General features: G+C 41.6%; 1 protein-coding gene across 3 annotated transcripts in view; it reads left to right on the forward strand.

The window, feature by feature from the left end:
- Positions 1–23,132, forward strand: part of LOC145342134 (zinc finger MYM-type protein 3-like) — a 109,088-nt gene that overhangs the window by 35,397 nt on the left and 50,559 nt on the right. For all 3 annotated transcript variants that reach the window (XM_080187389.1, XM_080187390.1, XM_080187388.1), the window contains exons 3-10: positions 8,107–8,180; positions 8,292–8,358; positions 10,200–10,521; positions 12,505–12,673; positions 14,195–14,407; positions 18,536–18,686; positions 19,702–19,817; positions 21,985–22,071. In XM_080187389.1, the coding sequence (XP_080043515.1) occupies positions 8,107–8,180; positions 8,292–8,358; positions 10,200–10,521; positions 12,505–12,673; positions 14,195–14,407; positions 18,536–18,686; positions 19,702–19,817; positions 21,985–22,071 (1,199 nt within the window). The remainder of the gene's footprint in view (positions 1–8,106; positions 8,181–8,291; positions 8,359–10,199; positions 10,522–12,504; positions 12,674–14,194; positions 14,408–18,535; positions 18,687–19,701; positions 19,818–21,984; positions 22,072–23,132) is intronic.

A 23,132-nucleotide genomic window follows, 5' to 3' on the forward strand; every position in this document is an offset into this window, starting at 1 on the left:
CTATCGCTGAGTCAAAATCCTGGAACTCCCTCACTAACAGCACAGTGGGTGTACTGACACGTTTGGGAAGGCAGCAGTTCAAGAAACCAGTGCCTTCTGATGGGCAATTAATGCTGGCCAGCCAGTGATACCCACATTCCGTAAATGAATTTAAAAATAAAAAAGATTTAACAAAAATGATTCCAGGGATAAAGAACTGTAGCAATGAGGATAGACTGGGGAGGTTGGAACTGCTTTTCTTGAAGAAAAGAAGACCAAAAGGAGATTTGATCAAGGTATTCAAGATACTGAACGGTATAATCAGTCAATAGTGAGGAACTGTTCTTACTTGAGAGCGTCAAGTACTAAAGGACTTGGATTCAAAATAATTGACAGAAGAGTAAAAGTGATGAAGATAAAGCTTTTCACCCGAAGGGCGGTTGGAATTAGGAATGAACTTCACAAGTGGGTGGTGAAGGCTGCTTCAGTTGAGGTACTCAAAAGAGCACTGGATTGCTATGTGAAAAGAGAATGTACAAGGTTACAGAGGTAAACAGGGAAGTGACAAGGAAGAATGTTCTTTCATGGAGCCAGTGCAGACTGTATTTGACTGTGGATGATGTACCACCCAGCAGAGCTGAATGAGCATAGTCAGTGCTTCAATGATGGGAATGTCAGCCTGAGCGAGAACACGGACAGTGTGCCTATCCTGCCAATGGATTTGCAGAATCTTGCCGAGGTTGCATTGATGGCACTTACTGCACTGTAAATATGCTGTGATCTCTCTGTCTGGAGGAGTGAATAGTTGGGAAGCCATGGCCCAAGACCACCCAAAGTGGAAGCAAAGCATTTGGGAAGGAGTTTCAGTGCTGAGAGTGAGCTGAAGCCAAGTGTTGACAGCGAAATGAGCACATAGCAACACTAGCATCCCATCCACTCATTCACCTCTCCAAGCTGTATGTCATAAACTGGACTCCCCAGTCATCCAATAATTCATTTTTAGTATGGAAACAAGTCATCCTCAATTCAGTGACTTCCAAAGAGACATGAAAGAACATTCTTCGTTGTCACTTCCCTGTTTACCTCTGCAACCTTGTACATTCTCTTTTCACATAGCAATCCAGTGCTCTTTTGAGTACCTCAACTGAAGCAGCCTTCACCACCCACTCGTGAAGTTCATTCCTAATTCCAACCACCCTTCGGGTGAAAAACTTTATCTTCATCACTTTTACTCTTCTGTCAATTATTTTGAATCCAAGCCCTTTAGTACTTGATGCTCTCAAGTAAGAACAGTTCCTCACTATTGACTGATTATACCATTCAGTATCTTGAATACCTTGATCAAATCTCCTTTTGGTCTTCTTTTCTTCAAGAAAAGCAGTTCCAACCTCCCCAGTCTATCCTCATTGCTACAGTTCTTTATCCCTGGAATCATTTTTGTTAAATCTTTTTCATTTTTAAATTCATTTACAGAATGTGGGTATCACTGGCTGGCCAGCATTAATTGCCCATCAGAAGGCACTAGTTTCTTGAACTGCTGCCTTCCCAAACGTGTCAGTACACCCACTGTGCTGTTAGTGAGGGAGTTCCAGGATTTTGACTCAGCGATAGTGAAGGAACAGAGATACATTTTTGATGGTGAGTGACTTGAGGGGAACCTCCAGGTGGTGATGTTCCACCTTTGTTATTCTTGTCTTTGCAGATGATGGGTTTGGAAGGTGCAGCCTGAGAAACCTTGGAGAGTTCCTACAGTGCATCTTGTAGATCACATTTTGATCAGCGGTGGAGGGATAGAATGTTAGTGGAAGATGTAGCAATGAAGCAGGCTGCTTTGTCTTGGATGATGTTGAGCTTCAATGTTGTGGGAGCTGTACTCATCCATCACATTCCTGACTCATGCTTTTAGATGGTGGAAAGGTTTTGGGGGCTCAGGAAATGAGTTACTTGCTGCAGGATTCCTAGCCTCTGTACACTCCCCAGTGCCATCACATCCTTCCTCAAGTACAGTAAGTTCCTAAGTGATTATTTTCCAAACCTCGCTAGATTCCAGGGAAGTGCCGGAAGATTGGAAAACGGCTAATGTTACGCCGCTGTTTAAAAAGGGTAGCAGGCAAAAGGCAGGGAATTGTAGGCCGGTTAGTTTAACGTCTGTTGTAGGAAAAATGCTTGAATCCGTCATCAAAGAAGAAATAGCGAGGCATCTTGAGAAGAATTGTTTGATTGATAGAGCAGACGCAGCACAGATTCGTTAAGGGGAAGTCGTGTCTGACGAATTTATTGGAATTCTATGAGGATGTGCCTAGTGCGGTGGACAGATGGGAACTGGTGGATGTAGTGTTTCTTGATTTTCAGAAGGCGTTTGATAAGGTGCCGCACAAAAGGTTGTTACAGAAGGTTAGGGGGCATGGAGTTGGGGGTAAGATGTTAGTGTGGATAGAGGATTGGCTGTCGAATAGGAGGCAGAGAGTAGGTGTCAATGGGTGCTATTCGGATTGGCGGTTGGTGACTAGTGGAGTGCCCCAGGGATCGGTGCTGGGGCCTCAGCTATTTACCATTTATGTAGATGATCTGGAGGAGGGAGCTGAGTGTAAGGTGTCGAAATTTGCTGATGACACAAAGACAAGTGGAAAAGCAAATTGTGTGAAGGGTGTAGAAAGTCTGCAGAGGGACCTGATAGGCTGAGCGAGTGGGCGAGGATCTGGCAGATGGAATACATAAGAACATAAGAAATAGGAGCAGGAGTAGGCCACCTAGCCCTTGGAGCCTGCCCTGCCATTCAATAAGATCATGGCTGATCTGTCGTGGCTCAGTTCCACTTTCCTGCCCTCTCCCCATAACCCTTAATCCCCTCTCATCAAAAACCCATCAACCCGCGTCTTAAAAATACTTAGCGAGGCAGCCTCCACCACTTCAACGGGCAGAGAATTCCAGAGATTCACCACGCTTTGAGTGAAGAAGTTCCTCCTCAACTCCGTTCTAAACCGCCCCCCCTTTATCTTGAGGCTGTGCCCCCTAGTCCTACTGTCCTTTCTGAGCGGGAAGAGTCTCTCCACCTCTATCCTATCCATCCCATTCATCATCTTATACGTCTCAATGAGATCTCCCCTCATTCTTCTAAACTCCAACGAGTACAAGCCTAGTTTATTCAGCCTCTCCTCATAGCTCAACCCCCTCAACTCCGGTATCAGCCTAGTAAACCTCCTCTGCACTCCCTCCAAGGCCAAAATATCCTTGCGTAAGTACGGCGACCAAAACTGCACACAGTACTCCAGCTGCGGCCTCACCAATGCCCTATACAGCTGCAGCAAGACCTCCCTACTTTTATATTCAATCCCCCTCGCTATGAAGGCCAGCATCCCATTCGCCTTCCTGACCACCTGCAAGCTGGGTTTTTGCGACTCATGCACAAGGACCCCGAGGTCCCTCTGCACCGTCGCCTGCTGCAGTTTTTCGCCACGTAAGTAATAGTCCTTCCGACCATTATTCCTACCAAAGTGGACCACCTCACACTTGCCAACATTAAATTCCATTTGCCATTTCCTGGCCCATTCGCCCAGCCTATCTAGATCCTTCTGCAGACTCTCCACACCCTCCTCACAATTTGCCGTTCCCCCAATCTTGGTGTCATCAGCAAATTTCGACACCCTACGCGCGGTTCCCTCCTCCAGATCATCTATATAAATGGTAAAAAGCTGAGGCCCCAGCACCGACCCCTGGGGCACTCCACTAGTCACCATCCGCCAATCCGAATAGCACCCGTTGACCCCCACTCTCTGCCTCCTATTTGACAACCAATCCTCTATCCACGCTAACACCCTACCCCCAACTCTATGTCCCCCGACCTTCTGCAATAACCTCTTGTGAGGTACTTTGTCAAACGCCTTCTGAAAATCCAGAAAGACCACATCCACCGGCTCTCCTCTATCCACTGCCCTAGACACATCCTCATAGAACTCCAGTAAATTTGTCAGACACGACTTCCCTTTAATGAAACCGTGCTGTGTCTGCTCTATCAAGCAATTCCCTTCAAGATGCCTCGCAATTTCCTCCTTAATGACGGATTCTAACATTTTACCTACCACAGACGTTAAACTAACCGGCCTATAATTCCCCGCCTTTTGCCTGGCACCCTTCTTAAACAACGGCGTAACATTAGCCGTTTTCCAATCTTCCGGCACTTCCCCGGAATCCAGCGATGTCTGGAAAATAACCACCAAGGCATCCACTATCACCTCCGCCATTTCTTTCAGAACCCTGGGATGCATTCCATCCGGTCCTGGGGACTTGTCCACAATCAGCCCCTCCAGTCTATCGAGCACCGCCTCTCTAGTAACAGTAATGTCATTAAGACCCTCCAGTCCTACCACCTTTCCATCACTAACACCCGGCAAATTATTCACGTCCTCCTCCGTGAAGACAGAAACAAAAAAGTTATTCAAGACCTTAGCCATATCCCCATCCCCTACCACTAGGTCCCCTTTCTCATCCTCTAAAGGACCAACGTTCACCCTAGCCAGCCTCTTCCTTTTTATATATTTATAAAAACTCTTGCTATCCTTTTTTATATTAAGTGCTAGCCCAGCTTCATAGTTTCTCCAACCCTTCTTTATCAACTTCTTTGTCAATCTTTGACATTTAAACCTCTCCCAATCCTCTTCTCGCCCACTACTCTTAGCTACTCTAAACGCCTCCGCTTTTAATTTAACACTTTCCTTCACCTCCTTCGTTATCCACGGCTGATTACCTCTCCTCCTACGGTCCTTTTTGACCATCGGAATAAATTTCCGCTGAGCACCAAGAAAGATCTCCTTAAAGATCCTCCACTGCTCCTCAGCAGACCTACCTTCCAACGCGCTCCCCCAGTCAACATTCGCCAATTCTTCTCTCATCCTACCGTACTCCCCTCTATTCAAACAAAGTACACGTGTCCGGGAACCCACTTTCTCCTCCTCCATCTGCACCAGAAACTCCACCGTGCAATGATCACTCTCCCCAAGAGGATCCTTCACCGCAAGGTCCCTAATTCTACCTGCCTCATTACATAGCAACAGATCCAAGATAGCTCGCTCCCTCGTTGGCTCCAACACACACTGTTCAAGGAAATTATCCCGGCAGCATTCCAAGAACAACTCCTTGAGCCCACCGTGTCCAACATGGGTCGACCAATCAATATGCAGATTGAAATCCCCCGTAACTACGGCCGTCCCATTCCTGCACGCCGCACTTATTTGCACGTTAACAGCCCGCCCCACCTCCAGATCATTATTCAGGGGCCTATAGACGACACCCACCAGCGTCTTCCTCCCTTTGCTGTTCCTAATCTCCACCCACAACGATTCCACTTTCTGCTCTTTGGCTCCAATATCATCCCTTGCTACCACCTTGATGCTATCCTTAATCAGCAGAGCTACGCCACCCCCTCTTTCCTCCTGCCTATCCTTCCTGAACACTTGATAGCCCTGTACATTCAGCTCCCAGTCCCTGCCACCTTGCAGCCACGTCTCTGTAATGGCCACCAGATCGTATCCATTTGTGTTGATCTGCGCCACCAGCTCATCCACTTCATTCCGAATGCTTCATGCATTCAGATAAAGCGCTTTCATCCCAGCCTTCACCTGGACCCTATTTGCTGTAACGCCACCAGCCATACTCACACCCCCTACTCCCTCTATTATTGGGACGTCCTCGGCCTCTTCCCTTACCTGTGCCCTATCCTTAACTTTAGACCTCGTAATGTCACCTACCCTCGCGCGCGCGCACACACACACACACACACACACACACACACACACACACACACACACACACACACACACACACACCCCAAATTAGTTTAAAGTCCTGTTTACTCGATTTGCCAGCACTCTGGTCCCAGCACGGTTCAGACCAACCCCATCCCGCCCGAACAGGTCCCACCTACCCCAATACTGGTGCCAATGCCCCATAAATTCAAACCCATTCCTCCCACACCAATCCCTGAGCCACCCATTCACTTCCTTAATCTTGTCAACCCTACGCCCGTCTGCACTCGGTTCAGGCAGTAGCCCAGAGATAACCACCTTGTCGGTTCTACTTTTTAATTCCATTCCCAGCTTCTCATACTCCCTCCCCAGATCCTCAGTTCGCATTTTGCTTACGTCGCCGGCACCCACATGTACCACAACGACCGGATTCTCACCCTCCCACTCTAGGTTCCTCTGCAGCCCAGCTGTGACATCCCGGACCCGAGCACCAGGCAGATAACACACCCTTCTGTGCACTTTGTCATTGTGACAAAGGACAGTGTCAATACAATGTTGGCAAGTGTGAGGTTATCCACTTTGGCAGGAATAATAGTAGGAAGGACTACTACTTACAGGGCGAAAAGCTGCAGCATGCTACGGTGCAGAGGGACCTCGGGGTCCTTGTGCATGAGTCGCAAAAACCCAGCCTACAGGTGCAGCAGGTGGTCAGGAAGGCAAATGGGATCCTGGCCTTCATAGCGAGGGGGATGAATATAAAAGTAGGGAGGTCTTGCTGCAACTGTACAGGGCTCTGGTGAGGCCGCAGCTGGAGTACTGTGTGCAGTTTTGGTTGCCGCACTTGTGTAAGGATATTTTGGCCTTGGAGGGAGTGCAGAGGAGGTTCACTAGGCTGATACTGGAGTTGAGGGGGTTGAGCAATGAAGAGAGGCTGAATAGACTGGGCTTGTACTCGTTGGAGTTTAGAAGGATGAGGGGGGTTCGTATTGAGACGTATAAGATGATGAAGGGGATGGATAGGGTAGAGGTGGAGAGGTTCTTCCCACTCAGAAAGGACAGCAGTACTAGAGGGTACAGCCTCAAGATGGGGGGGGGGGGGGCAGTTTAGAACGGCATTGAGGAGGAACTTCTTCACTCAAAGGGTGGTGAATCTCTGGAATTCTCTGCCCGTTGAAGTGGTGGAGGCTACCTCGCTAAATATATTTAAGATGCGGGTAGATAGGTTTTTGGTAGGCAAGGGAATTAAGGGTTATGGGGAGAAAGTGGCAAAGTGGAACTGAGCCACTTCAGATCAGCCATGATCTTATTGAATGGTGGGGCAGGCTCGAGGGGCTAGATGGCCTACTCCTGCTCCTATTTCTTATGTTCTTATGTACAACATCCAATTGCAATACTCCAGATGAGACCCATTTACTGTCTTATACAAATTCAACATGACTTCCTTACTCTTGTACTCAATAAAGCCTAAAATACTGTATGTTTTACAACAGCTCGCAAAATGTCCTGCCATCCTTTACGTAAGTAATTCTGAACTGTGATGATACTGACACAGGCGTAATCAGACTTATGATATAGTCTAGATAGTAATCCATTTGTGAACCTTGGTGAATGACAGTAGGCCCCTTTGACCATGGAGACTACTAGAACAAAGCCTGACCCATCCTGTTTTCCTAAACATGATAACAGCCAATATACTGGTTAGGAAAAGCAGGCATTTGTACAATTATGCAATACTGTGGCACAATGGTAAGCACTGCTGCATCATAATGCCTGGGACCTAGGTTCAATTCCAGCCTTGGGTTACTATTGTGTGGAGTTTGCATATTCTCCACATGTCAGCATTGGTTTCCTTCCACAGTTCAAAGAGGTGTGGGTTAGGTGGCTTGGCCATGCTAAATTGCCCCTTAGTGTCAGGGGGATTATCAGGGTAAATACATGGGGTTACGAGGATAGGGCTTGGGTGGGATTTTGTCATAGGCCGAATGGCTGCCTTCTGCACTGTTGGAATTCTATGATTCTGTACTGTCTTAATTAACACTCTATTGATTTTTCTTAACCCCCATCTTTCTGCCAGCTTCTATTTCCTTGTTTGAGCTTTATAATTCTTGTCTGTTTAACAAATTTGTGCTGAGCTTCAATGGTTTTCTCTGAATTCAAAAATTAAGACGAAAGAAATTTAGTTCGTTATCTAGCAAGGTTTATTTCAAATATTTCTGCATATTTCCTAGTTTCTGAACTTGTAATCAAATTAAGTCGGTGGAATCAGAGCTCAAAGTCTGCCTTCACAGTTGAATTGAAGGTTTAGTATGACACCACTGAGCGAACATCTGTCTCTGGTTCTAAGCTGATAATTGTAAGCCTAATGTTTTTATTTCTGCTTCATTAGTTAAAGTGGACAAATCATCTCCTTGTCGAACCAAAGTAACTAATGAAGATGCTGAAAAAAACAATAAAGATACAGTGAGTTTTATTTTCTTATTTGCTCAACCTCACAATGCAGTTTAAACATGTCCTACTTGCTTAGTAATATCATGGCTAATACTGAAGAAGGATACTGTGATTATGTTGCAGGAAAATAAGGAAACAGTGCAGAAGTCCTCAAAAAGAGAGAATTGTTCAAGCTCTAACAAAACAAATGGTAAGAGAAACAACTTGCTTTCACACATCGCTGCATATGTTAATAATATGTCTAAGAATGTTATGAATAGGACACAAATTTGAAGGAATTGTAGGAAGGGCCCATTGACAGTGAAAGAGGGGTATTTTTCAGGATTTTTGAAGATAGCAAGTTAGGAAATAAATCAACATGACTTTCGTAGAAACTTTGAGGTGCCAAAGTCATAATGATTGAGAGAACAGCCTGTTAGTGTATTTCGAGGTATAGAGGATAAGCAGTTATGCAACTGTAGAGCAGTTAGTACACGTGGCCTGAGAAGTTTTTTCATATGATTGAAAATAGAGGTGAGGATTTTAAGTGCTTCTGTTATGACAAAAAGAGTTACTGGATCTGGGCAGATGTACAGAAACTTGTATGGGAGGACAAACACTCTTAGTTATGGATTTATTGAATTATGTGAGATTAAAGGCCATTGAGAGGCTTTCATAATATCATTAGAGAAATTGATCTCTTGAAAAGATGATGGTGCAGAGTTAATATGGGGTAGTTAACATGGCTATTGGTCCAGAGGTGGACTTGTTCAATTCTGGGTCGAATATACTCATTTGCTTTTTCTGAATGAAAAGTCAGCCAGTTGATTGAATTGATGCAGATGGAATGTAGGTGTTTTAAGTAAGTGAGATTTAAGTGCATGATATAATTGGGCTGATGTTTCTCTTGTGACATTTGGCCTAAAGCATTGCCTGTGCCAAATGGATTTAGGATTGAGTGCAATGTTGTACATGTGTAATAGCCAGACTCTTTTTTTTATATCTCTATATAGTCAAATAGAAAGTCAGGTGACTTGTGTGACATGTGATCCTCCATGCTCTGCCCAAGTCGTATTTGCAGTCAAATATTTTACAAAATATGTTGTTGAGCCATTCAGGACATGGATATTAGGCAGTGGAACAACATTTGGACTTGATGGTGACGACTGCAAGGTGAATTGGGTGGCGCTGGTGTATGCGAAGAGCTGATACTGGTTTGTTTATTTGATGCTATGTCATATTTATTGGCATGGATTCATCAAATTTGATAATTTGTGTAATCCAACATACTAATATGTGTTTCTGATATCTCCACTTTAGCCTTGTTTCTTAGATTAATACACTGTTTTCTCCACTGTCTGTACTACTGCATTAATTGGATATTTTCCCTGGCAACCGTTCCACATTGGAATGGTTTGGAAAGCTCCATAAGCATTTTGAATTTCTTATGAATGGAAACCACTGCCTGTCTTCTCATGTCTGGTAGCAGAGGACAAATAATTATCGCCTGTAAATTGTTTGGTGGTTGTGGTACAGCTCAGTCTTTATTACCTCCTTTTCAGTTGTACAATCAACTTGCCTTGAAGAATATGCACTTTTCAGGGGAAAATTGCAACATGAGAACTTTAGTAATGCTTGGTGAATGGACAACAAATGTTGAGGAGATCCACATTGGTATTTGCATTAAGGGTACATGCTGTATAGCTTGTTGGCCTGCATAAAATTGGATTTTGTTCCTCTCGTATCCTTTTAAATAACAGCTATTGTTTGAAAAATATTGATGAAATTTCTCCTGAAATGAAAATGAAATTAGGTGTTCTGTGTTGTGGATTGATCTTAGAAAATTAAATTCCCTGACCTAATTCCAGGAAACCCTTGGAGACTGTTGACTGAGGAAGTCTTTATCTGGCTGTTCGATTTGAAATGGCAATATTTAATATAATCCAAGTTCTGCTGAATGGGGTTCAATAGCTAATCCAGGATGCATTAAAAGGAACTGTTTTGTGCTATAGTATTTTTATTTACTTTGTTTTCTTTTATATCTTCCTTCAGCAAAGGATAATTCAACCACAGCAGTTAATATTCAGGAGGAAGATTATGTTTCACGGCGGCCAAGGCGTACCACCAGATTGTCTCTGCAAGCAGCTCAAGCTCAAGCTCAGGCTCAGGCTGAAGCCCAAATCCATTCTCCTCGTCCGCAAAGGCCTTCACGATCCTTGGCAAAAGTAACATGTGCTAATTGTAAAAAACCCCTGCAAAAGGGGCAAACTGCGTACCAGAGAAAAGGGGCACCTCAGCTCTTCTGCTCTTCCACGTGTCTCACAACCTATTCTCAGAAGCCATCATCTACCAAGATATGCACATTCTGCAACAAGTAAGTAGTTTCTCTTTTACTTTTGTGTTGATCTAGGTGCCCACAGATTGGATAGTTTTTCCCATCAAGTTGTAAGTTGTAATATTACGGTTAGGCTTGTATGATACTTTGTAACCACAAAAGTAAGGAGTGAGAAACCCTGAATAATTTCACCTTCCAGAGTTCAGGGATAGTCAACAGCTGAAGTTAATTAATTAGTGCAAATGATAGTTGTATTCGGCAATTTTGTGTGGCACAGCGTCAGGCAGAAACAAAATATCAATTGGATAATTAAAATATTTTATAAATATGTAAGTTGGATTGTAACTTGATTCTAAAGTGTATTTGGCTTGTGGGACATGTACTTTCAGCTTATTCTGGGAGAAGGAGCGAGATGCAATTATTTGTACAGTCCTCCTTTATAGTACTACAAATGCAGATAGTTTCTTGCTGAATATTGGAAAATTTCTGTAAATAAAAATTTTAAATGTAATGCCACACAGCAGAAGGGTATAGCACCTGCTCGACTCGGCCACTATTTATTTTTTTAAAATTAATTATCAGGTGGAGTTTGGAAAATCTTGATACTCTACCCAGACTTCCAAAAACTCTAATGACCCAGGTGAAAAGCTGGGGGTAATGAAGAATTAGCTGAGTGAGAGGAAACTGAATGGATTCCTCAGGGATTGGTGGTGTGATTCCAAGTCTGGATTCAGAAACTGAATGCCAAATTCACAAGTGAAGCAAACTACGGTGATGGGGAGCAGCAGTTGAATCTTACAACTGTCGAATAAATTTTTGCAACGCTGGGAACTATGTGACAGATTCATTTGATGAAGTATGAGTTCTTTCATGCTGGAAGATGATGAGAAGTGTAATGAATAGATGTGAAGATAGTTGATCCTACACTGATCATGTCTTGTCATTGTAGAACAGCAAATAAAATGTTGAACTATGTGGCCACTAAAGAGCTTAAGTGTAGTGCTTTGACCAGAATGTACCTATTTGGCTTCAGTTTTGACTATTTGAGGATTTTCCATTAATATGTTGAATTTGTTACTACCTCTGCCCAATTAATTTAGACCAAATTCTCTTTCTCTTGAACTTTGCTTTTCTCGGTCCTGGGGCCTAATGTTTTTGTCTTGTTATTTCCTTTCTTGTTTTATGAGGAACCTAACGAAAGTGTCGTTTTTCTTTGTCCCATCATTAACCAGAGCTAAATAGTGCTTTTCCTATTGGATGTGAAGTGTACTGATCTAGAAAGAACTCCTAAATGTAGCTGAAGAAATATTACCTACTTTAACCATGTGTGTTGCTCTTATTCCAGTTCATTATGATAGCTAAAACCTGATTGCCCTGTTGCACTTGCATATCTCTAAATTGTCAACTCATAGTGACTTGTATCTTGCATTTAGTTTAGATTAATTTTGCATTAATATGACACTTTCCCACCCCCTGATAGATATCTTTGCCCTGTCTTAGGCTATGATAGAATTCTGTACAAATACTGCTGCTTTTCCCCATTTTGTTGGGTTTGCCGATCTATTTAAAAAATATACCCAGGAATATTAATCTCTATTCCTTTCCAAATCAATGTTGTCTCCATTATAGCTAGTTTATTATAATTCTTCATAGCCACTCATAGTCTTAATTTTCCAGTTAAGTTTTGAATGCTTTGTGTATACAGAAATACCATTCACTCTTGATATTTCTAATATTGACTTTTTTGAAAGTTTCCTCCCTGATATCTGCCTTCTGGAGCTGTTTCTTATATCTCTTCAGCTGATAGCTTCTCTTTTCTCTTTACGTTTTCTTTGTGTTTCAGCTTCCACTTCCATTCCAACAACATCATTAATTGTGTTCCCCCTCTTATCTCAAGCCTAGATCTTTTTAGCCCAATGTTGACACTAAACTGATCTAATGTCATTCCTTTACTGTCCTAATTCTGCCTCCTTGGAATGAGTTCCTAAGAATGTCCTGTTCTGCTTGTTTTTTTTCCGCCAGGGATATTTTGAACACAAAAGAACTGGTTGTGGCACAGGCTGGTTCAAGTCAGTCCTTCCAGGAATTCTGCAATGCTACTTGTCTATCACTGTATGAAGCCAAGCTGCTCAAACCAGCTTCATCATCAGATGAGTCCTCAAGATGCAGTATCTGCAATAAAAAAGGAAAGGTGAGGGTGTCCAGGTGGAAAATGTGCCAGTGTTTTCAACCTGATGTTAACTATCACATACAAAAGCAGATTGTAATTTATTAAGTAAGACTATGTTCCTTTTCTACCATCCTTTTAAGTTACTACTTAATCTCTAGTGAAAGTGGAGAAATAATCTTCAGGAGGAAATGGTGCTGCTCGTAGTTGTCTTGTATTTTTTCAGGCATGTATATCAATATTTTTGAGCACTCTGCACATGCATGCAGATGGACCTTCAACAGTAGCTTAGCAGAGCAAATGTTACTTTTCTGTAGCAGAGTGGTCTTGCATGTGGACCCTAGGAATCCCAAGTCACTAAAATGCCATCATTTAAGGAATATCAATAAATCCCTTTCTTGAAGGTCATCCCTGAGCAATTGAATGCATATAACTCGTATCACAAATTTTATTTGCTGTTATGCTATGTTATGAATGTAATTTGTGATCCAGTACTGCCAACAGTTGTTGTCCTGGGTAATACGGTCACTGGAGTACAGATGTAAAAGTGCTGGAACCAGTGCATAACTGTCCTAACAAAAGAGAATATTTTTAGAGGCAGAATATAATGTGCAGTTGCCTGTAATATGCCACAAACGGGTCTTAAGTTCTTATTAGTTATGACATTTTCGCTGAGGAGTGCCCATAGCGGGTGCAAAGTTTTCTGTACAAGTGTTATTAGACCAGGATGCTAAGCTCGCTGGAATCAAAACTCACCCATTATGGCTGTATTTTTTTTGACATCTGCTAAAATGCTATCACCCTCTCCCCTGTCCCTTCCACCCCATCATATCCATTCTTCATCCTCTTCTGTAGGTCCAGACTGCAGAATGTACACTAAATGTTACTGCTTATGTTGGTTTAATTGAACACTAGAAGATATTGTACAATATCACTGCCCTCCAATCCCAAATTGTTACTTTCGGGTTTTGCATGCTATGCCTGGCTTTAGCATTATAGGGTGGGGTGTTTCTTTACCTGCCCAGTACTATAGTTAGTAATAATGAACAAAATAACACCGCTCCTGGACTGTATCATGTACTACCACTTGATTGTTATTTTAAATTGATAGATTGTCCGAACATGCAAGTATAGTCAATAAACCTCAGTTAGTGTATTTCAGTAGTCTAGCAGGTAAAATTACAGCATTCAGTGAATGTTTGTATTTGCAGAAATATGTAGACTTCAAACAGTAACATGGGATCTTTCGTAGCCACCTGAGAAAGCCTTTTGGTTGACGGAAGTTGAGCCTCAGTCTCATGAATTGCCTTTGCCTGCCACTCTGGCTGTAGTATGTGTTTCAATGTAGTAAATTGAAGCTTGTCAATTTCAGCTGAACGATTATTAGTAACAGTGCAGAAATGCAGAGGCTTTGACGCTTGGCAATGACAAGTGCTGCTAGAGACTACAGGTAATAAGGGAATATGATACGAATGCTTTCCTTCCTTTTAGTTGGATTACGTATTCACATAATATTGCATAAAACTATTATACTATTCCCTCTAGATTCTACATGAAGTGAGTAATGGAAATGTTGTGCATCGGTTGTGTAGCAACGCCTGTTTCAGCAAGTTCAGAGCGAGTAATGGTCTGAAAACCAACTGTTGTGATAATTGTGGGGTTTATTTTTACAATCGAGGGTTTATGCTTCAATACCTGTATCATGAAGGACAACAACGGAGGTTCTGCAACACAGGCTGTTTGAATATGTATAAAAAGGTAAACTTATTCCTAATATTGAATTTTCTACACTTTGCACATTCCTCTTGTTTTTTAATAAATTAGTTTCCCATTTGTGTCTCTGTACCACATTTATATTTTCACTTGGGCAGCAGACAGGTAAGTGAATGACTGTTTCCAGTGGAAGCCAGTAACCAACAACTTGGCATTGCAAAAATAATTTTTGAATTTATGTGGTACTCTTTCATAGGTACGTTACAGAACATTTCATAGTTTATTTTAGGTGTGAGCAAAGTCTTGCAAATGGCGATGACTTAAATTCCTAGTTGATCTGTTGTGGCGGTATTGATTGAGATGGGAACATTTGCTAAAATAACATGAAATTGTTGCTATCTAAATACTACTCAGTTTAAGATATCCAAAAATTGCTGGGCAACCCCACGTTGCTGTACTATTGTAGTAAGCTTGGTAATGCAGTAAACTCTCTGTGGGATTTGAACCTGCAACGTTCTTGACCCAAGTTCACTCTTGAATATTGAATATGACTTGCTGAGATTTGTTTTCTTTGTCTCCCATTCCTCCCTTACTGAGTGAATGTAGCTGTTAGAAGTGCCCCGTAAGAAAGGAAAAAGGTCAGACAGTAAAGCGCCTTTAATTTGGATTATCTGGTTTTAGAAAAAATTAAAAATAGTATTGCAACCAGGTTTTAAAATAGTAATTGCCATAATCTAGCAAATTATTCAAATCAGGACCAATGAGCAGCAATTCCACTGACTGCTGGCTGGTGGTGCTGTTGTATATTAAATCGTAGGCACTCTTGAATACGAGCTGCACTTGCTTTCATTATCACTTCATATTTCATTTTCATGTGTGATGAAAATCATTTGAGAGAAGCAAAAGTATCAAAGCAAAACAAGAGACTGTGGTCATGAAGTGTGTGTTACTCTTACAAGGTAAAATCAGTTTCTTACTTAAAGTATTGTAGATTTTGACACTTTCTAATGGCTTCTCTCCATTGGTGAAAAACTGACCATTTCAGCTTGTAGCAAGAATTTGTTGTTAGAATGTAACTGGTTGAAACTTTGTACTGGATGTAATGTGACCAGTGGTAACAAGCTGTAAGGGTTAGCTGATCCAGTAAACTATGGAACCAATTAGATCAAGCTGACCAGCTGACTCGCTATAAATAAGAACCTGTTGGGAATTGTGGGGAGTTTGGAGCGGCCCAGGGTGTGGTCCCAAGTTTGGAGTAATGACGCTACTTTATTAAACCCTTTCTTTGATTTACAAGTTGGAGTAAGTTTTGTTATATTTCCATTGTCTGCATTTTAAGAGTTCCTTCTGAGGAAACACCTGAAATGTAGCACATCAAGTGACCTGCGAATGTGGTTAGATCAATATCCTTAATGAGCCTAGTAAATTGTGCACTATTTCCAAGATGTGGTGTCCTATTTGTTAAACTTATGATAGCCAGTTGATGAAGGAGATGACCAGAAGTTGATCTTTACTCTTTTGTTTAATTTGTGAATAAATCTAAAACAACATACAGTTTCTAACTCTTCAGCCCATTACTATTGTCAGTAAATGTCATGGTATATATGTGCTCAAGTAATTATCCAATGAATGCCCCCTACTTGTAACACAAGTAATATTTTATCTTTTCAGTCGGTTGTGCAGTAACATGATTAGATTGCACTATTTTGCTTTGACATTTTCTAATACTTAACATAAGTGACATTAACATCCATTGACTAGAAACTGAATGGAACAGTCATATAGACAAGAGCAGGTCAGACAGTGGGAATTCCATGGTGCGTAACTCATCCAACTCCCCAAGCCTGTTTATCATCAAGGCAGAAATTAGATGCCTGATGGAATATCCATCAATTTCCTGGATGAGTTCAACTGCACCTAGCTCAAGAAGCTTGATTGGCACCTATCCACCATCTTAAACATTAACTGCCTCCACCACTGGCACGCAATGGCAGCAGTGTGCAGGAAATGCAAGATGAACTGCAATGACTTGGCAAGGCACCTTTGATATTACCTTCTAAACACAGATCTCTACCATTTAGAGGGACAAAGATAAAGGCAGCAGATATGGTGCACCTGCAAATTCCCCTGCTGGCTATATATCATCCTGATTTGGAACAATATCAGCATTCCTTCACTTTCACTGGGCCAAAATCCTGGTATCTGTCAATAAAACTGGGGTATACCTAAGCGTCAGGTCCACTTGTACAGTGGCAACATTCTGCTGCACCTCACTACCACTGTTGTTTTCATCTTTGTTATTGGACTGTTTGTTCAACAACTGCTGGATGAACTGCAACTTTGTCCAATTGTGCATTGGATAGACCAAAGCCATTGTCTTCAGACCCTACCCCAAATATTCCCATGCTGCTGATCCAAACAACTTGCTGGCCATTGCTTCAGACAGAACTAGGTTAATGAAACCATGGTCTCCTTTTTCTCCCTGAGCTGAACCAATAACAAACCCTTTACTACTTCTATCATCATTTTTCTCACATTGCTTGCCTTTTTTGCAGGACATGATTATCATTGACAAGGGTGGCACTTATTTACAGTCCCTAATTTGCCCTTGAGAAGGTGCTAGTAAGCAACCTTGAATATACAAGTGGCTTGTTAGGTCACTTCAGAGGGCAGTTTGGAGTTTGCCATGTCTCTGTGGGTCTTGGGGTAGTGACTGCAGATTTCTTGCTTTGAAGGATACTGATGAACCAATTAGATTTTTAGAACAATCCAGTGGTATGATGGTCACTGGTTATTGATGCTAGCATTTTATTCCAGATCTATTCAGTAAATTGAATTTAAATTCCCCAGCTGCTGTGGTGTATTGAGTTCATGTCCCCGGATCATTAGTGCATACCACTGGAGTACTAGCCCAATTAGATGACCACTGTGCCTCAATCTCATTGACTACTAATAGCCATAGAAATAGCAATTTCCTTCTTTTTGGCACCTCCAGACTCATCAAGTTAGTGTTCTCCTAATTAGTATTCTATCCAATGCTTTCCGTAAACAAGATCATCCAAAACTATTCTGGGTTTATCCTACCTCACATTAAGTCTAGTTCGTACGCTCCCTCTGTGCTCCCTGACATATGCTGAAACTTGGTCCAGATAAACCTTAGTTTTCAATGTTTGTGTTCAAACCCGACAAATCCCCTATCTCTTTAACGATCTATAAATCAAATGTCCCAAAAAGCCATTCCCACTGAGCCCACAAAAATAACTATTTCCATGGACTTGTCATTGTACACCACCTTCCCCTACTTCAATCCACTACTTTTGGCCATTCCTTGTGTCACCTAGACTTCATGCTATAGAATTTTGTCCTGAAATGCCTCTGCTTCAGCTTTTGGATCCTCCATAAAAGCTACTTCTCTAACCAGTGTTTTGATCATCCTTCTTGATATTTCCTCCAAGTGTCCACTTTGTCTCTCCATTAAGCACCTTGAAAAATTTTTAATGTTCAATTTACGATAAAAGGCATGATTTTCATCATTTTTGTGCCTGTTGAAGCCATGATTTCTTTCCAATCACGTGCATGTTGCACTTTCATAGGAAAAACTATCCGGTGTACAGATAATTGCTTTAATAACAGCAAATAAAAAGTTATAATTATGGGCGCACCAATATTGTTTTAGTATATAATTGGTTAAGATAATGTCTTCAATACACAAATAAGTTTATATACATGTTCACCTAAACTGGAAAACAAAATTTCTCCATCTATTTTTCATTTGAGAGACCAATTTAAGGTGGCAGGGGAAGTAAATCGTAAATCGCAGACGAAACACTTATTGTGCCAACTGTTTGAATAAACTGTCCAATCATCCTGGCTGTCCTGCACTACTTCTCCAAAGTCCTGCATATTTTTCATCTTCCAAGTATTTATTCAGTTCCATTTTGAAAATCAAGTCTTATTCAGTTACAATGTTATAATGCTGAGCACCCACATTTTCCTGAACATTACTGAATAGTACTGGTCTTAGTATCGGCTGGACACAGCGTTTAGCCAGTTCGTTGGAGAACCAATATGTTTGTTTTTCAGTTTTAAACACAGCATATTGACATAGATATTAATTCAATTATTTACAAATAGCCAATTATTTGTTGTCATCATTTTCTCTCCTTCCCTCAGAAAAACACTAAAGTGCTTCCTTGTGCTTGGTGCAAAACTTTGGGCAAGAACTTTGACATGATAGCAAATGTGGACACCACTGGAAAGATGGGCTTCTTCTGTTCACTGTGCTGCATCACTTCGTATAAAGTAAAACAGTCTGGAACAATAGGTATGCAGCGTTTATTTCAAATTTCCAGCATCTACAATATTTTGCTTTTATGCTGTTTCCTTTGTCTTGTGCATTCCCCTTGTTGATTTGACGAATGATATTGTTGAATGAAGCACTTTATTGTTGTTTTCAGTGTTGCATTGAAATTGTACTAAAAGAGGACACAGCTCATTTTAATGAGGGGGAAAGAGAGACTGTAGACCACTATGATCAAAGAGCAATAGATAAGTTGTAAGGTATCCTTTTTGGCAGTGGGGTTCCTGGGCTTGGATCAGTTTGTGAGCCGAAGTTGCGAACAAATCAGAATCCCCTTTATTTGGAAGGCCAGGACCAAATTTCATACCCTCAGTGTTTGGATGACTTGTGTCAAAAATGTGTTGAGACAGCTTTCAGCTGTTGACAGCCAAAGGACTGATAATGTTAGCCCATTATTGAGTGCTGAAGGCGTTGACCTGATTTGGATTAGCTCGTTACTTTGAGTTTTCTGCCATTGCCCCTTGAGGTAAAGTACTAATTCTGGTAGATTTGCATACTTTTGGAGCAGAGATGAATTTGCTATGCAAGCAGACAAAATGACACAAGATGTAGGGTGGGTAGCTACCTGATATTTTTTAAACTCTTTTATGGGGGTGTGGAGCAAAAGAAGCCATGTAATCAGAATTCAGTTGTCCTTTTGTTCCAATAATTCTCTCTACTCAGGGTGGTACTTATTGATGAAACCTAACTGCGAAAAAATTGCTTTTGTGTTTTTTTTTGTTGTAGGTGAGTTGGGCAGTGACATTACCAGAAACATATGCCTTCTGTTTATGTCTATTAGTTGTATGTGTAACCTGTATATGCCAGAGATTACAAAAGTATTTCTTTAAAATACAGTATACCTTAGATATTGGTTCATATTACCCATTTGTTCAGTATCTGCCACTGAAAAGTGGACTCACCGCTATTGAATGACCTCAATGGCATTGATTTTCAGTACCTGAGGAAGATGGTGATTGAATATGTTTATCTATTACAGGACCTAAATCGAAGTGCAAATTTTGTAAGAAGAGTCTTTCAGAGCGGGTTTATTACAACATGACAGACCGAGTTGTGCATCAGTTCTGCAGCCCTAACTGCTGGACTAATTTTCAGGTAAATTCAAGTTTTTTTCAACAGTTCCATGATGGCTAATGTACTGGATGGTGGAGAATCCTCCTGAGGCATTCCCAGTCACCAGTGGCGTCAGACAGGGCTGTGTGCTCACACCCACACTGCTCAGCATGATGTTTACTGCCATGCTGAATGATGCCTTCCGGGATAGTGTTGCTGGAATCAACAGATTGGATGAGAAGCACTTCAACCTGAGGAGACTTCAAGCTGTTACTAAAGTGAAGGAGACTGTTCTGAGAGACTTCCTCTTGGTGGATGACGGCGCCTTGTATACTCAGAGCCAGAGATGCAAGTCAGTATGGACAATTTTTTCACGGCTTGTGGCAACTTTGGACTCACCATCAACATTAAAAAGACCGAAGTCATGCACTGTACACAGAACCCATAATCACAATCAAAGGGCAGAAACTACAGGGAGTGGAGCAGTTCACTTATCTTGGAAACACCATCTCCCAAGCAGTGACTATTGATACAAAAGTTAATTGCAGAATAGCAGAGGCAAGTTCTGCTTTCGGTAGACTGCACTCCACTGTATGGGAGCGTCGAGGGATCAGCCCAGCAACAAAACTGAAAGTCTACAGCGCCATGGTACTCACTACCCTCCTGTATGCCAATGAAATGTAGACTGTGTATCGAAGGCATGCAAGACAGCTCAATCATTTCCACATGACTCGTCTTCGCAGAATATTACGCATCAGATGGCAAGACAAAGTACCAGAAGTACTGAAGTTCTCTCTAGAGCAAGTCTACCATCAGTCCACACACTGCTGATGAGAGCACAGACCCAGTGGGCAGGTCATGTCATCCGTATGTCAGACGAGCACATACCCAAGCAGCTCCTTTTTGGGGAACTCTGCTGGAAGATGCTGGCATGGAGGGCAAAAGAAATGTTTCAAAGACACACTCAAGGCCTCCCTGAAGTCGCTTGACATTGACATGATCACCTGGGAAACGCTGGTACAGAACCGCCCTATGTGGTGCTGCCTCATCCACAAAGGCTGTCAAGCTTACAAAGCAAGGTGTATTGCTGAAGCACAACTTAAGCGCGAGCTGCACAAGTCCAGAGCCACCAGCACAACAACTACAGTGTCTACACAAGTCTGTCTGATATGTGCCAGGACATTCCATGCCCGAATTGGCCTGATCAGTCATCTTTGGACACACCGCAACCAGCCTCAAAATGACTGATGGTGTCGAGGTCCTCATCGATGATAATGGACGAACAACTCATCAACAAGGGCACCTAGGCCCCTTTGAGATTCGCCACATCCCAGCCCCTCTCCATTTCAGAAATATTTTATTTCTGTTTTTGTTATCAAACTGAATAATCTTGCATTTCTCCACATAATATTCCATCTAATTTTTTTGTCAAATCGCTGAAGCTCCTCAAAGTATACTTCGTTGTCCTAACAACACACACTTGAACCTGGTTTTGTCACTTGCAAACTTGGAAATATTATCTTTAATCCCTGCACCCAAATCATTAATACAGGTAGTGAATAGCTGGGGCCAAAAGACAGTTACTTGCAGGACGCCATTTGCCAATCTGAAAATAAGCCAATTACTCCTAATTTCTTTTTTCTCTTGATAAATCAGTTTTTCATCCACGCCACTATATTATTCCTAATCTCATAATTTTGTTTGCGAACTTCTTGTGTGGGGCCTTATTAAAAACTTTCTGAAAATCTAAATATACCACATCCAACAGTTCTCCCTATCTATACTAGTTCCAGCCTACAGAATTTTGGGAATCTTGGGTATAAACAACTGCTTGCTGTGAGGATAGTGCCATTCGGAGCGCTGTTTGTCTTAACCAGTTGTCTCCAAATTTCGATCCAGATGTGGGCCGTAGTTTGGAGACTCCTGGTCTTAACTGATATGTGGATGTGGCATGCATTGAACGATAAGGCAAGTCAGGCTCACTGCGTGGCTCAGTTGAGTACATTTGGCAATGTAAAACACGAGGGCACATTTGTTCCTGAAGTCACAGGATGATGCTTTTTTTAAGAGATGAAATTCAGTTTTGTTTAAATCCATTGTTTCACTTGACATTTGCCAAATGATTAGATTTGTGACTCAAATAATGTTCCTCAGAGTATTTGCATTGTTCATTGCCACTTCTGTTAATTTTGAAAACCTGTCCTTGCAGCAATCCAGCCCTGAAGGCAGCATACAACTGAACTGCACATACTGCCACAATATCTTCAGTGGAAAACCCGAAATACTGGACTGGCAGGTGAGTACATTGATCATTATTTGTGCATTCCAGCTATGTATGTGTTGGGAAATAAATAAATTTGGACATATGTCATAGAATCCCTATAGTGCAGGAGGACATCATTTGGCCCATCAAACCTGCCTGATTCTCCGACAAAGCATCCTACCCAGACCCATAACGCCATGCATTTATCCTGCTAATTCCCCTAAAATGCACATTTTGGGGCAATTTAGCATGGCCGATCCATCTAACCTGCACACCTTTGGATATTCCTCCCTTTTATATCTAATGTCCTTTTGTTTGGCGGTTGTATTCAAATTGATCGTGTTTAGCTTAGATGCTTCCTGTGTCTAATGATGCAAGAGGCAATCAAAGAACATGTTTACATCTGTTTCTGTAGCTAGCCTTTTTTTTTGTTCAGATCATCAGCCTGTCACCAAAAGTGACAGCCAGATGGACGACACTCGCTCTCAACTATGGCTGACCAGTAGTGTGTCCTGTTTTTATTGCTTACGATAGATGTATTGGTATAGATGGATTTAGTTACCCGTTTGGTCAAATTATGAATGCACTTCTGTGACCACTAATTCCTGAAGTAAAACTCATACCTGGAGTTTCTGGCTGGAAGGTAGCGATGCTACTCACTGCACCACAAGACAGTCTCACTGGGCCAAGTATTAAATTTTGCCACATGTTCACCCATTGTCATGGTGGAAGGCTTTCATTTTTAGCAAAAAGAGAAAGGTTGAAATGTTCTGATGAAGATAGCAAAACATGCATAGGAAATTAAAATAGTCAAAGAAATTGAGAATTAAATAGTATTGGGTTACAATTAGGGTTGCTGCATGCATTGTACTTGATGAGAAAAATGGAATATAAATTAAATAACTAAATATAAATTAGGCCCTGAATCGTTGTACAATGCAATAGGACTGTATTGGTTTCCACTTGTGGTATTCTCAAATCCCTTTATTAAATCAAAGTGCAATTTCAGTTTCTGGCTACCCTCAGATTATTTCTAGAGGACTTAAAAGGTCTATTTAACTTCACAACAGTTTTAAAAAGATAACTTAGCATTT

Source organism: Carcharhinus amblyrhynchos, chromosome 4 (genome assembly GCF_965287045.1).
Source record: "Carcharhinus amblyrhynchos chromosome 4, sCarAmb.v2.hapA, whole genome shotgun sequence".
Lineage (NCBI taxonomy): Eukaryota > Metazoa > Chordata > Chondrichthyes > Carcharhiniformes > Carcharhinidae > Carcharhinus > Carcharhinus amblyrhynchos.